Consider the following 16,339-nt stretch of genomic DNA (forward strand, 5'->3'; position numbering starts at 1 on the left):
CGAAATAAGGACAGTATATGACACTTCCTATTCGTTATTTCGAGCGTTTGGAAAATGTATTGAGAGTTGGATTAGCCAGTGAAACATCGAAACAAGCAGAAAGATTGTCTGGATAAAATCGAGTTAGGTCTTGCTTGAACGAAAACATTGAAATTGGAAAACTTATCTTTGTGAACAGACCTCGTCCTTCCATCGTCTTCTTTGGGCGCCATGTTGTGTGTGAATGAGAACTTCACTTTCAGTCTCATGTTTCCTACCATGAAAAGATTATATATCAACAATATTAGTATAAGTTGACATAACGTGTTTCGCAATTGTTGTAAAATAAATAAAGTTTATATTAAATATCAACAATTTTTTTTATTTCTCAATTTCGAGAAATTTGCATATTGCACGACCTTTGTCATTAAAACTCTCAAGGTCGTTGAATAACCCTATATAAACTACTTGCTAAGTATATGATGAAGTATTTGTACTTGGAAATGACAGTCACGTGACGATCGATGTTTGGCCCAATCCTTAAAGCATGTCTCAGCAAGTACTCAAGGCATGTCTGGTATTTTTCCAGGTAACATGTAAATATGTATTTTTGCTTTGTCAGTTTCCGAGACGGTTTTATTGCGGATCAGCAATAATTGTCATAATAAAATAAACACTCCATGCATCAACATGTAATGTATTTAATACAACATCTGGTTTACTAATTCAGCTTGATATTGGAGCAGTATCAGATAGCAATGGGTTAAGTCATTGGTGCTGTTTAAATGCATACAAATTTGTCTTGAAGTTGCCAAATATTCAATCAAACTACAGATTAAGCTTATCCGATCAGTTACATAATGTGATAAACTGTATGTCGATGACTGTCCCTAAAGAAAAATATGCTTAAATGTAAATCTTTGTAAGATAAAAATCACCTCGTGACCGTCTATTGGTTTATTTTGTGCCAGAAAGCGTTCCTTTTATCTAAAATTACTCATTTGCCCTTTAAATTGGCGTGGTTTGATAATGTTTCATGAGAATAATTATGCAATATGTATATTAAGCTATTTACATACCGAAAGTACGGTATATCTACAAATTTTACCCTCCTCGATGTTATTATGTAATGTAAATGTGTTTGTATGTTATATAAACACAAAAAGTAATTATTTTTCAGTGATCAAGTGTCACCTCTTCCCAAGGTGAACAGGTGTTGTGTTATGATTTGTGAAGCTAAACGTGTCAGGTTTGGGTAATGGCGGGAAGCCGGAGTTCCCGGAGATAAAAAACGCTGAGCTGCAGTCAGTACCGCGCCCCACGTGAGGCACTGGTCGCATGTCGTCCGTCCGTTTATCCGTGCAACGTCAACATTTCCGTTTAAACATTTTCTAAGAGCCAAAAGGTCAAGGGTAATATTCCAGTGGAAGTTTGCAAAGCTAAATGACCATACCCGATATTCAATGTCACAGGGGTCAAATTTATTAAAACGGCTATCGACCGACATTTTATTAACGAAAAGACCTCGATAAGAAATGACCTGACCTGAATGTCACATGGGTAGAATTTGTTGAAACCATTAAACGAATTGTTCTCATCAGCAAAACTTTGAATATCGGTAATATCAATGTAGTCATGAAAAACGTTGAATATCAGGTGATCGTTGTAGGTCTCTTAGGGATAATGTTATATCTAAACTGTAGTTTACACAGACATCAGAACGTGACTGTTTCAACAAAGATTTTCAATCTCGTTCATTATTTGTGACTTATTCTCTCTCTGCCTCTCTCCTCCCAACCTCACCCCACACAATCCAGCTCCCCTCCCTCATCAATATACTGTTTACTTCTCATTTCCTCTCTGCCTCACTCCTCCCAACCTCACCCCACACAATCCAGCTCCCCTCCCTCATCAATATACTGTTTACTTCTCATTTCCTCTCTGCCTCACTCCTCCCAACCTCACCCCACACAATCCAGCTCCCCTCCCTCATCAATATACTGTTTACTTCTCATTTCCTCTCTGCCTCACTCTTCCCAACCTCAACCCACACAATCCAGCTCCCCTCCCTCATCAATATACTGTTTACTTCTCATTTCCTCTCTGCCTCACTCCTCCCAACCTCAACCCACACACAATCCAGCTCCCCTCCCTCATCAATATACTGTTTACTTCTCATTTCCTCTCTGCCTCACTCTTCCCAACCTCAACCCACACAATCCAGCTCCCCACCTCACCAATATACTGTTTATTTTTCTCCCCTACACAGTTTACACAATTTAATTTCCCTGTTATCAGTACATTGATCGCTCCTGAAATTCTACGCTATCGTTGAGTATGTTATGCAAATAAGAAAATCATACTTTTATGACATTTCCGATATATGACGAAACATAAATAATTTTAAAATTGTATCGTGTTTGACAGTATTACAACGAAAATAATTTATTTAGCATACATGTACACTTTGCTTGTGACGGGCATTGTTTTTGTGATCCCAACGTAGTAGCTGGTGGCTACCCAACTGAACAACATGCGGGAGGCTCGTTGCATACCCTCTAGATTAATTGGTTTAAAGTGTCTTGAACAAAGGCCACAAACACGACAGCACAGACTGGTCCATTTCATGGCGTTATGAGAGGCTTGCTATGGGGAGTCATATGTTTAGAAAGCATCGTATTGTGATAGGTACCTATTAAATTATAAACCAACCTGTCATTATAGATTCCGGATGTTTAAGTGCAAGTACATATAAATGACAAATGTTAAATGAGATTTATCTGTGTAGCCCGGTGCATATGTATATATATATATATTAGTAATGAAACCTATATAATTTATATCTGTATATATATGTATATATATATCCATATCTATGCATCGGGCTACATACATTTAGTGAGTAGTGGTCAGGGTTGACCAGCCACGCGCTTGCCCGTTCTATTGGTCTGTAAGTAAGGAGGAAAGAAGTGCCGTGATTGGCTGAAAGAGTCAGCGGGTCAGGGTGTGAACATACAAGTCACCTGTTAAAACCCTGCACACCTATTCCCCTGGATCATTAGTTTTTTATTTCATGCACCCAGTACAAGGTGGTGTAATGAAATTATTTTATTTTGAATGTGTATTTTTCTATTTATTATTGTTATTTAGCTCCCATTAATTCCGACTTTGATCTGATTTAACGTTGAGCTTCCTCAGAATTGGCAGCTGAAATTTGAGATTCTGTATGTAGATTGTCACCGCTTTTACATTGCGGTTGAGTAACACAACAGCTCGAATGCCAACTCCAACATTTCCAAGTCAGACAATTTCTTTTATTATAGAGATATATAGAGGTATAATGCATTTCTACGCCGACAAGGTTATCAACCGGTGCCACTTAAAGGTGGTCATTTGATTCTTCTGACATTTTAATTAAATCTTACTTTCTTTTTCTATATAAAATACTTTACATTTTTTGTTTATTTCAGATTCTAACACGTGTCCAACATGGGATGCTTCGCGACTTGTGGCAAAATTCTGTTGGTGATAGTGAACTTGTTTTTCCTGGTATGTAAGGTTGATCAACACATTATTTCTCACTATTCACCACTATCGAATGTATCCTTTACATCACTGTAAATATAATTTAATTTGGCGCAATCAATTTGGAACAAATAAACGCAACGATGAATTCACGCATGCGCAATAAAACATATTGTCGATAAATAGTAACTACAATTAGCGCCATCGTAATTTAGTGCAATAGCGATAGCACAAAACCGCGAAGATGAAATAATCGCTAAAATAGGACCTTTTACAGTATGCTGTTACTTTATAATATCGTGAGGGTTCTACCCATTGCTTCAACACAAGGATCCCAGGAAAGTGTTTTTGGTCGCAACTATGACCTTATTGTGAAATATTGTATTTCCTTGTACGATATGTTAAATGACTTTCAATGTCATTTACTTTTCCTAGTCGTTACGTTCTAATCCTTGTTCTCATTTGGGAACACGACTTCAAATAACCAATATTTACATTCCGGGTGAAGTCGATGAAGTAGAAAACGATAACACTCCCGGAACACCTGGTCTTATTCACTTTGTATACGTGAGCCTACGTGTAAATCTTTTTCCGGTTAAAATAATTGTATATAATGATTTTGAAAAAAAAATCTTTAACTGACAAGAGATAAATATATTCATGATCACCCACCCCACCCCTTAACTATAGACTCAAGTTCCTAACTAATTCTTATCTATTTTTTTTACATTGAACAGGTTATTGGACTTGTTTTCTTCGTAGCTGGCTTTTTCTGTAAATTTGGTAATGATACATTGAAGACCTATTACGACAGCGCCTTAACGAGTCTCTCCTCAAGTCTTTCCAGCTCAGGATATGACAGTGTGGACCTGTCCTCTTTTGATATCACAGAGATAATCGGGACACTCGGGATTGCATTGATCGTGATAGGGACAATATTACTGGTAATTACGGTATTCGGATTTGTTGGCGCATGCTGTAAGATTCAGTGCATGCTGATTGGCTACTGCATCCTTGTGTCGTTGATTTTGATTGGAGAAATAATTTTCATTGGAATCCTGTTTGGAAATAAAACATTGGTAAGTGAAATACATCTATTCAATCATCCTTGCTACTACAGGGGTTACGATCACTTTTGCTCTCTGTACCCCCGGAACCATCATCGATACTCCAGAGGTTGCGATCACATTCGCTCTCTGTACCCCTGGGACTATCCTTGCTACTCCAGGGGTTACGATCACTTTCGCTCTCTGTACCCCTGGAACCATCCTCGTTACTACAGGTGTTACAATCACTTTCGCTCTCTGTACCCCTGGAACCATCCTCGATACTCCAGGGGTTACGATCACTTTCGCTCTCTGTACCCCTGGGACTATCCTTGCTACTCCAGGGGTTACAATCACTTACATTCTTTGCACTCCTGGAACATGCTATGGCAAAATTGAGGGCACAAATGAAGTGATTTGATTGGTTCAAGGAGAAACAAAAACTGACAAATCACAGGTTGATTAGCCCCTTTTTAAAGATTACAAAGGAGCGATATACTACTTCAAATCCATTACATTATACCGTTATGCGTTCTTGAATTTAGAAATCCAAAGGATCAAACTGATCTGTTCGTCTAGTCTACAATGTGTCGCACATGAAACTCTCAATTTTGCCATGACATGTTCCAGGGGTGTTAAAGAGCGAAAGTGGTCATTTGATGTCGTGGCTAGATACATGTGTATACCCCGATCATTCTTCATATATATATTATAAGTACGCTTTGACATACAGCTTCTTGATTTTCACATCACCCCCAGAAATCAACGATGATAAAATTCCACGAAAATAAGTGACTTTTCATTATATAATGATAGTTTGCTATCAGTATTCCCTGTTTTGTTATCTTATGAAAGAGCATATGTTTTGCCGATTTAAGTAATGAAATTTAACGTCCCTCAAATAAGTTGGGTGACTTGTCTCATTATTACCATAAATCTTCAATTAAGCACCGCAAAGTTCGCTTTCAATCCGCGTCTCTCCTCAGTTGACGACATCGTCTGACACACACACGTGTACAAGTGGTCGTTTGCAGTCATTTTTTTTAATATTTTGCTTGGGTAACAAAATGATATAAAACCCCGCAAAGTCTTTAAATGTTATCACATTATCCGTATCCTACACCGCGACACATAAAAGAGTCAGATAATATTTCGGTAGGTAAATTTCTTACTTCTTTATCAGCTATTGTGAGTATAAAAATGATTTAACAAGTTATAGGAGTACAGTAGCCTTTTTGTAAGACGAAGTTTAAAATGTGTTTAAAAATTAAGCACTGCATGAGAAATCGTTTTGTATATTCCATTTACAGCCTGGGTTTTAAATGAAAAAAAAAAAAACAAAAACAAAAACAAAAAAAACAAAAAAACAATCGATAATAAAATCATTATATTTGTATCGATTATCGATACCCTGTGATTTGTAAACTGATTTGAATGTCTTTATTGTTTGAACTATTTCCTGTTTTAGATCACAGACGGAATTAAGACTCCACTGAAAGCCTCCATCCAGTCCGATTACCAAGGACTTAACGGTACTAACGTCGTGTCACTGGCCTGGAACTTTGTACATATACAGGTGGGTTATTTTCTGTTGTATAGATCTTCAATAACAGGTTTTATATTCATCATAAACCGGTGTGACATGAAGTTAAATTCGCGAAATGACGGGATTTCTTTAATAAGTAAAATTTCCATTCTTTGTGTAAATTGGTTACAAAAGCTGGCTTTCACGATATTTGAAACTTATCGGATACTAAACTCAAATTATCATGAACGAAACATCATTTAATTTAAATGAAAATATAGTGCTTGATATATCAAATCTATTTTTTTATTGTCAATTTTGACGTTTTAAATTTTGGACTTGTATTGCTTAATGTAAATTCGCTACGATCACAAGCTAATAATTGTAAATCTTCAGCATCATTGTTGCATTCATGACAACAAGCGTGGCCTTTAAGTAGTTTCTAAAAATTACTGAAAGTCGTACAAAATGTTATCATTATGCATATACTAGAATCAGAACGGATTTTTAGAAGAAAAAAATGGACATTATGAAACGCAATGTAGGTTTCTGTATCAATTGATCTAATTCCTTTTATTATTAATTTTTGACATTTCTGAAAATAGAAATGCTCAGTAATAACAACATTTATATCATTTCCGGTTAAAAATATGCGACCGTTTACATATTGAAGGGAAAGGCGATCAGAATTTCAAACACCTCTTTGAGGATTGAATATAGTAAAAATTGTTAGTAGAAGTGAATTTGTATGATTGAGATTGTGATAATGATGAATGATAATTAATCCATCACCGCGTTTTCATGTAATAAAATACATAATATATATTTCTATTTTATCTTTTTCTTATAACATAGTGACGTCATATCTTCAATGCGTCATACGTATTGTGACGTATAGCGTGAGAATGTCGTCAATTTAGGCCTTCAATCATTATGGTAAAATGCCGTACTTATTATGTTTTGAAAAATACAAATTATGTGACAAGCAGAATTTTACATTTATATCCATATTTAGTTTAAAACTCGTCACAAAATTTTAATTTAACCTGGCAATGGCGCAGTAAAAATATCTAAGACTCGTTTCATTTACCTTGTGTAAAATGGAAATTTAAGCACAATCCTCAATAGAAAAAATAATAAAAACAAGCAGTTATAAAAGTATTAGATTTTGTGTACCAGGTGAAATGCTGTGGCGTTGACAGTTACGAAGATTTTACTGGTGCAGCACAATGGTTAACGAATTACCCAACATACACTCTCGTGACGCCTCTCTCATGCTGTAAAGAACTGCCATCATCTGCAGACTTCAGCTGTGCAGCATCCCCAACCACTAGCAATAACTATAAAAACACAGTAAGTAGCATTAACAAACCTAATTCCGTTTGCGAAAAAAAAAATCTGTTTTACTGAAAATGTGTTTTTTATCCAACAATATGAAACAATGCTAATTTTATGTTGCTTCCCCTTTTGATTGGCAGGGAAACTTGCGTAATATATTTACAAAGAAATAATCGTTGAAGGACAGTGTTTAAGTATAAAGTCTTAAGGCTGTGAAGTTAAGGCGGAAGAAGGGAGTGAACTCTAAATAGAACGCGAAGTAACTGGTTGAAAATACATCTTTTTTGTGCTGTGACTCCATTACGTGAAATCCTATTTCTTGAATTGCTTGGCCAACTTTTTTACAATACGACGAAAAATTGACACAACATGCTAATAAACATTACATGTGTGGATCTTGCTGATTTGTGCTATGAATAAACGTATGTGAAAATTGTATCATCCTCGATACTCCAGGGGTTACGACCAATTTCGCTCTCTGTATCTCTGGAACATGCTATGGTAAAATTGAGGTCACAAATAAAGTAATTTGATTGGTTCAAGGAGAAAAAACCTGACAAATCACAGGTTGAGATGCCCCTTTTTTAAGATTACAAATGAGTGATATACTACTTCAAAGCCAATACAATATACCGTTATGCGACCTCGAGATTCGTTTGATGCACACCAAATGATGAAACTAGTCTTTAAGTCTTGTCCACAAGATGTCGCACATGGAATCTTCAAATTGTCATGACATGACAGTGATTGTAATCCCCAGATTATCGAGGAGGCAATTGTATAAGCTTAACGTGAAGTCAGCTCTTAGATTTCTTCGTTGGCAATATCTATATACCTGGGTTTTTTTTGTTCAATATTTGCATAACTCAACATTATCAGATTTGAATCGACATTATAGGGTTCAAGCTTCAAAATTACAATTTTCAAGTTGACAAATTCCAAAAGTGATTTGGCAAGATTTAACTCAAATTTAAAAAAAAAGAAAAAATGGTTATTACATTCAACACAATACGAAGAGATTCATTTTTGCATCACAAAGGTTATATTTTTAGATGAACAACACATTTCAAAACAGATTTAAAATTAAGTACAGTAGAACGAAATGTTGAATTAAAGTCTTTTATTATGATATTTACCTTGGTAGTTTGTTCTCACGAGATTGCATTTCAATTTGTTCGTTTCTGTTCCAGAGCTGTTTCGATAGTATCTGGGACTTGGTACTAGGCAATATTGGCCTGATGGCAGGAATATTTGCAGGTTTGGGGCTTTTCCAGGTATGTGATAGGACTTATCTTCTACCATACAATGTTTAGTTAAACCCATGTATAACCATATCAAATTACGTGACATTGTTGCAACAAGTTTTGAAAGACCTTCATGTCTGTCGTTAAACACAATATTTTGTGAGATCCTATGGCCGCCTGCCCTGCTTCTCACTTTGAGAGCACGAGATTTGTGAAGTCTGATGTGATGAATTAGCAATATATGTCTATGATTTTATAATATAAAACTATAAATGTACCTGTGACCTAAGAAAGCAATAAGATTGCCTTCTTCTCGTGTGATTCCGCAGAAAAGCCGAAATAGTAGACGTAAAAATAAAAATAAAAAAAATATAAATTTTTGAGTAATATCAATCTTTGTTTTGGGTTAATCTGGAACTTAACATACAAGGTATATTAAAAATAATATCCAATCAAATTAAACTGAAATTGAGTGACTTCTCGTGATAGAAATTACCGTTTTGAGGGGGAAATTCTTAAGTTAAGAATAAGTTGATTCTTAAATTTCGATAAATGTGTGAATCTGATATCAGATTTATTAGTTTATATAATGAATCATATCATTGTCTCTTTTAGATAATGCTTGTTGTGTTTGGTATCTGTTTGATACTGGATGGCCGAAAAAATCGGGTTGGAAGTTCAACACCACGGAATAGCCACAACCGCAACAGAAAGAGATGGGACGATTAGTGAAGTCACCAACAATCCCGGAACCAGAATCAAATATCAGACTGGATAGACACAGAAAACTTTGGAGACGCATGAAAACAATTCATTGCAATAGATTTAAAGGGAAGTGATTATGGTGATTGATAACCAATTGGAATTATTTCTTGGGTCCGTTTATATTTTATATACAAATTAACATAATGAGGAATTCTTGGTTCATGTTTGGGATTACGATGTTAATTGTCTAAACCATATATAATAATTTTACAGGTGCTTGTACAGCGTATGTCACCGGAGCAAGAATCCCTGGAAAAAATAACATCAGTGATATTTCTTAGGAAAACATATTTTACAAAGCAAATACCGATTTTTGAAAAAAACAAAAATATGCTTAATTATTCATAAGAATAAAAAAAATCAATAAGATTGAGCTTATTTTGAAATTTACTTATCTCCATTTGCTCTCCCTGTTTTGTTTAAAAGGAAGTCCATTTAAAATAGAATAAATGTTATAATTTCATCATTTTCCATTTTAGTTTACAACATATAGCGTTATATGAACTTTAAGACAGTCTTTCAGAGAACATTAAACTAACTTTAAGACAGTCTTTCTGAGAACATTAAACTAACTTTAAGACAGTCTTTCAGAGAACATTATACTAACTTTAAGACAGTCTTTCAGAGAACATTATACTAACTTTAAGACAGTCTTTAAGAGAACATTATACTAACTTTAAGACAGTCTTTCAGAGAACATTATACTAACTTTAAGACAGTCTTTCAGAGAACATTATACTAACTTTAAGACAGTCTTTCAGAGAACATTATACTAACTTTAAGACAGTCTTTCTGAGAACGTAAAGCAAACACAGGCGCCAATATTCTGTCGCAGATTAAATATTTTCGGTAAATCTATCGATTCCAGTCAGATTATTTCGGTTTAATGTAATTAAAACCTCTTTAATATATTAGTTGTAGGCCTATACTACGTATATATATATATACTACTGTGAATTAAAAACACTTTTAAAGGGACACTGTTTAAATTTTTTTTTGGTACAATTAAACCTTTTTGAATCAGCATTATAGAAATGTATTTTTGTATTTGTTTGTTGGGTATTTAAATCGAAGTTGTAGCTCTGATACAACGTATTTTGCAAAACTTCCTAATTTACAAAAGTTCAGGCATAAATGCCTCACTTGACAACAGCTAGTTTTATAAGTACCGGCTTCGAACCTTTGCTTTACTCTGTTCGTTTCTGAGAATAATTTTGTTAAAGTACCTTTAAATTTGTTGTAAGGCTTTCAAATTCTATCATTACAGTATGTAAATATTCACACCTTTTCTGTGAACTTTTAGTGTTGCAGCTAGTATGGTTTGTAGATTGATATTGAAAAGCTATGATTGATTCATCAAGTATCAATATTTCTTTATTAAAATTGAATTAATATTGGAACATGTAACAACTTGTATATATACATTTTCTTCGCCTTCATATGTTTCCTAAGATACTTGAATACGTGCTAAGGTATATCTGGTCCCCTTTTTTTCCTAGTCTGCCTTCCGGACTCCATTAAACTAAAACTTTCTGCTTTCTTGAAACGTGCAAATTTAAATACACAAATAGATATACATGTGCATATCAAACATAAAGCTTCTATGTCAGTTTTATTGTATATTACATGAAATGAGAGCTGGTCTCGCATTCATGTCATCACGTGATTACCACGTGACTGTAATTTACTGATATCTTAATTTTCTCTACTCTAGCTTTAACATGCTTTATGACGAAGGTATATAGCCCGACATTTCTCCCTGTAAAATCAAGATTTCTATCTCTCTTATGTATTATTTTCAATTCTGGGAAATATTTTTTCCAAGTGAATATTCATATTAGAATGGAAAGTGTTTTTTGCTTTTTGATTCCTATACGCACAAAATATTTATTGTGATTTTGACTTTTTCTTAATTTTCAAAACATTGTGATATTCGATAAAACTGATTCTGTTTGTAGAGTTGTATGAGTTGGTTTGCAGCGATATCATGGCTGTTGTATTCTAAAGATTGTGATTCCACTTCTTGCAACAGCAATTTAAAGGGACCAAATGGTTAGGTTTCGTTATTTTTTCCCATGTGTTAGATTTCGGACAAACATTGTAATACCTAAAATAAGACATTTCACAAAAGTATAACACCCTCTGAGAGAACAAAAACCAGTCGACACTCGCTGCTGTGTTTACAACTCATCACTGTTTTGATCGGACATAGCCGAATTCAGGTTGCTAGCCATGTTTCAATTCTTACTTTGTAAATTGTAAAAGCTATACACGTGACAGAGCGAGATGAATGCATCTGAATTAATCTTAATCTAAGATTCATGCGCAAATACATTGTTTACACTCTCCGAACGATAATGATATGAATTAGTGTTGGGTCGCTCCTATTTCATGATGTATTTTTAGAGTTGTTGGTAAAATAGTCGTGCAGACTTTAAAATATCATAATTAACAGAAAGTACACAATTTTTAACAGATATTTAAATGTTATAATGCTTTCTATTAGTTATGAAATGAATATCTAACCATTTAGTTCTTTTGACATCTCACAAATATATTTTGTTTTTGTGTTATGATTTCCTTGTTTTCTTGTTGTTTCATAGTTGTTTACAAATCTTTGATTTATATTTTAAGATCTGGCAGTTACACACATATTTACCAATCTTATATGTAAAATGCAGATCAAAGCGATGAATTCTTGAACAGCTTGAAGTTATAGAAATATATCTATAGATTGGTGTCATTTCTATTGTTACTGTTATAGTGCATGATTCGTGTGCAGTTTTTACTGGACTCTGTTACAGAGAAATCCGTCCATTATGATTAACTATTAAGAAAACGTTTTCATATTTATAGTTTTTACGTGTTGAGTATTTTCTATTTTTTTAAATTAGATGAGTTTGTATTTTCTAGTGATATGTATTTACCATTCAATTTGAAGTGTTGGCTGTTTTATCTAGCTTTGTCGAATTTGTTTTATAATTTTACGCAAGCACGATTCGTCCTCACGATTATTTGGAAATATGAATTGCCTGATCTTACACAATTCAGGAGAGAGTTAAACATGTTACGCACATTACGTGTCCATAATCATATACAATCATTATGCAAAAGACATTTAGTGTTGACATATGTTTTTTTTTATTTTTGCATTTGTGAAAATCTCACGGTGTTGATTGCGTATGACGTCATAGAAGAGATGTGACAATGTGTTATTATGACATGACAATTTTATATGACTGAACTAATCAGATGTGGTATAGATTGTGTTGGATCAACTCACGCGATAGAAAATTATTGATGTTTATAGAATCGAGATTAGAAAATCTTACCACGTATAACAGTGTAAGATCGGGTTAAACTGTTAAATTAACGTTCTCTGATTCTGGATTAATAAATTGTGCTACAATTTCATTTTGATATTGTCAAGATTTATAGAACGAGAACATAAAATCACTGATGCCGGCATCAAAAGTTATAGATAGTGGCAGAGCATTAAATCACTGATGCCGGCATCAAACGTAATAGATAGTGACAGACCATTAAATTACCAATGCCGGCATCAAAAGTAATAGATAGTGACAGAACATTAAAACACTAATGCAGGCACATATTAATTTGCTTTTTTGCAGTTTGTTAGTGTATAAATATAGTTATAGTTTTGTTGTGTTACATATTATAAGTTGTTACATTGTTGTATTTTGCTATGCGTTTAATTATCAATTCAAAGCTGTTTCTGGTGGTGAAGACAAAACGATAATTTCATAGTTTTATTGTCGCAAAAATAGTTGTAATTAAAACAGATTGATTTTTTTTTAAAAAAATGTATGTTTTTTTCGGAGGACATTTAATTGACAACATCTGAAGTCTTTGTCTCTAAAAATAGAAATCATTTTCACGATTGTTAAGTATGCTTTCCATGGTTATGTTCGTTAATGTCTAGGAACACTCTCTTCGGATTGGTTAAGTCCTTTCAGCTTTGATAGGAATATTTTTACACAATTTATAATCAATTTCTTAGATGATATTTAAAACTGGAAATAACACATAAACGTATAACTTAGACAATCTAATGAAGGTCTTTTTTTTAATAATAAGCCATGACATGACGTGACGTCATTGACAGCTAATTTGCGCCATTTTTTGTCATTCGAAATCCATACATTACTAGAACTGTTACATTCCAAACAGAAATGTGTAAGAATATAAAGTAACATAATGATAAATCCGTTATTTATTCTTTGTTTGTTGTTTGTTTACATTGTTTGAATACTTTATGATGTTGTAGTCTTTTTTATTTATATAACTGAATGACATTGATCCACACACCAGGTTAATATGTAACCATATAATCCATCCATACAAAAATAACTTCCAACAGATCCGCGTTCATTGTGACGTCTACTGTCATGGCGCGTGTTGTTAGATTGTCTGTTTATACTAATTAGTATCGGTCTACGGTGAATATATATGATCCATGAAGTAATAACGACAGTACGAACAAATGAATTGTTAAATTGTCGAGGCAATCTGTCCCTTTATCAAGACACAAATATTGCATAAATTTGGTTTTTTCATTACATCGCATACACAGAAACAAATAAAAAGCTATTAAGTTAAATCGACAGCGGTGGTGTAAATAGATGTGTTTTGACAATCTCTTCGGCCGTTGAACGCCGAAGGTCCTTTATACGAGACAAAAACACCCAAAGTTGCTTTAAGGAAGATGGTGATTAAAATATAAAAAACTATCAATTTCGGTATGTTTTGCACTGTAGACAATAAGCGTATATGTAACATAGATCAGACAATGGGGAATGGATACACAAACCATTTATTTGGTTTTTTCTTATGTTTTGGATGTGAAGAAGATTTATCATAAGGCTAGCAGCATATACCTTTATCTGTTTCCGTGAGCGAGAGCTCTAAATATGTCCATTCCGTTGTTTTGTATGGTGCATTTCCTATACTTTTTGGTAATATGCGTTTCATTGATTCCTGACTTCAAAGGAGAATTTAACTTGTGACAAGTTACTACGTGGCTGAAAATATGGCGGCAACCTATAGTTGTTGTTGTTGATGACACGAATCCCTTGAACTGGCTAACGTGTTAGCTCCACATTCAAGACGTTCGGTTGGAATTAGATTTTATCTCTAATAAGGTAATTTGCGTTTCATTGATTCCTGCCTTTCATTGAAATTAAAGTTTACCATGGAATCGTAGATCATGTCACAAGTGAACAACTTCTTCAGATGTCTGGTTTTGTGTTCTTTGTACCGGGCTTTATGATTTGTCAGTTTTATCAGATGTTATGTATTACCTCTTTCCATTGGCGTTAGTCTGCTAACGTGTCATTTTGTACTATCTTTTACTTTGACATATCCAATAATATTCTAGAGAAACGTTATTGCATCAGCTTTTTTTTCTTTTGATTTTGTTTTTTTTGTCATTTAAAATAAATTACCAATGATACATATTTTCATTTGTTTTTTCGTCTTTTGTTTTTTTCCATACAACATCTCCGTGCGTTTTTCGAACGAATCACAGATGATTTCTATAACAGAAACACCTTATTATGTATTGCTACTGCCGTTGTTATAGACGCGTGGACGAATAACATAAATAATGATGAGTAACATTAACGTCAATGTCTATTTTTCAAAAGTGCAACCTTTTAGCTGACATTTGCTATACTTTTTGGAATTCATATTAACAATTTGTGATATATTAGCTTTTTAAGTTACAAATGCCATCTAATGACCTAATTTGATTCAAAACATAGGTGTGACCTATAATTTATAGGAATATAGAGGTTACATTGCTGACCCTTCTATTTTTATCCTATACACAATCATTAGATATATTTGAGACCTTATGATCTATATAATTATTACATCGCTTTTTTATCGTATTAAAATTGTTATTATCCTCTTATTAGCTGACTGAATTACGTTTTTTTTCATGCTACATGAACATGTTTTATCTTCAACACCTTTTTCTGCAGTAGCCAATGTTTCCAACTAGACTGATGGTCGTCTTTACTTCCTTACAGAAACCACTGTAATTATATGAGACATATTTTTGACAAATATCAACAATATTTCAATAGAGTTTTTAGGTGTGTGGTATTTTTTTGTTTCTAAAAAAAACCATTATAAATCTAGGCAAAATTTAATTCGTATCGCTGGAAATAATTCAATTGTCTATTGCAAAAGATAATCTATTGAAAAATAATAAAACTGTATTTTTCGTTTATCTGTCGTTTGTGTATGAGAACCGTTCTGGTTGTGATGTCAATGACCGACAACTACCGCTAAATTCTCCAGAATGTAAGATGAAAGTAAAATCATACTAATGAAAAACACACGTAAATAGATCAAATGTTTAGAATATTAAGCCCCTTGACATTGTTAATACAGATTATCATTAAAATCTAGGATTAGATAATGAAAGGAACAAGAGACACATAGGGCCTGTATCGCCCACATGGTTTTGTTTACTGAAATAGATTTACATAAACTAAAAGAAGACGTACCTAAAGCACTCGTATCTATATCCCTTATCAAAACCCATCGCTCTGCCCAGGTGAGTAAGACGCAACTATTTCCTCTACCTATGCATACTCCAGACCAAAGTTAGGTTATTTAAAAAGAATTTGCTCTATTCTCCCTATTCAACCCCTCAACTCCCGCCAAAGGCTGCGAAAATCCACCATTTATAAGCAAATTGTTTTACTTCACTTAATGATGCTTCTAACCAAATTTGACAAAACCTGTCCAGTCGTTCTTGACTTACGTCTATTAGTCGGACGGACGACAGACGTCGCGGTACATCGACCGCGCACTTGGTCCTTCTGGACAGGTAAGTGAAGATTTCACTTCAATACTGACCAGCTTAAGGGGATTGTTTAGACTGA

General features: G+C 33.9%; 1 protein-coding gene across 1 annotated transcript; it reads left to right on the forward strand.

Moving 5' to 3' along the window:
• Positions 1-3,468: 3,468 nt before the first annotated feature.
• Positions 3,469-9,386, forward strand: LOC132565603 (tetraspanin-16-like). Its single transcript, XM_060230249.1, has 6 exons — positions 3,469-3,528; positions 4,242-4,583; positions 6,019-6,126; positions 7,255-7,428; positions 8,604-8,687; positions 9,273-9,386. The coding sequence occupies exons 1-6, from the start codon at positions 3,469-3,471 to the stop codon at positions 9,384-9,386; spliced, it is 882 nt and encodes a 293-aa protein (XP_060086232.1).
• The last annotated feature ends 6,953 nt before the right edge of the window (positions 9,387-16,339 follow it).

This window comes from Ylistrum balloti, unplaced genomic scaffold (genome assembly GCF_031769215.1).
Source record: "Ylistrum balloti isolate Yb309-2 unplaced genomic scaffold, AGI_CSIRO_Ybal_v1 Utg369726, whole genome shotgun sequence".
Classification (NCBI taxonomy): domain Eukaryota; kingdom Metazoa; phylum Mollusca; class Bivalvia; order Pectinida; family Pectinidae; genus Ylistrum; species Ylistrum balloti.

What these genes read in the sequence shown, in the direction of transcription:
- LOC132565603 (XM_060230249.1), top strand. Translation starts at nt 3,469, where the DNA reads ATGGGATGCTTCGCGACTTGTGGCAAAATTCTGTTGGTGATAGTGAAC. An exon ending in TAGTGAACTTGTTTTTCCTG is followed by an intron (nt 3,529 to 4,241) that starts GTATGTAAGGTT and finishes TACATTGAACAG; the next exon opens with GTTATTGGACTTGTTTTCTT. An exon ending in GCAATAACTATAAAAACACA is followed by an intron (nt 7,429 to 8,603) that starts GTAAGTAGCATT and finishes TTTCTGTTCCAG; the next exon opens with AGCTGTTTCGATAGTATCTG.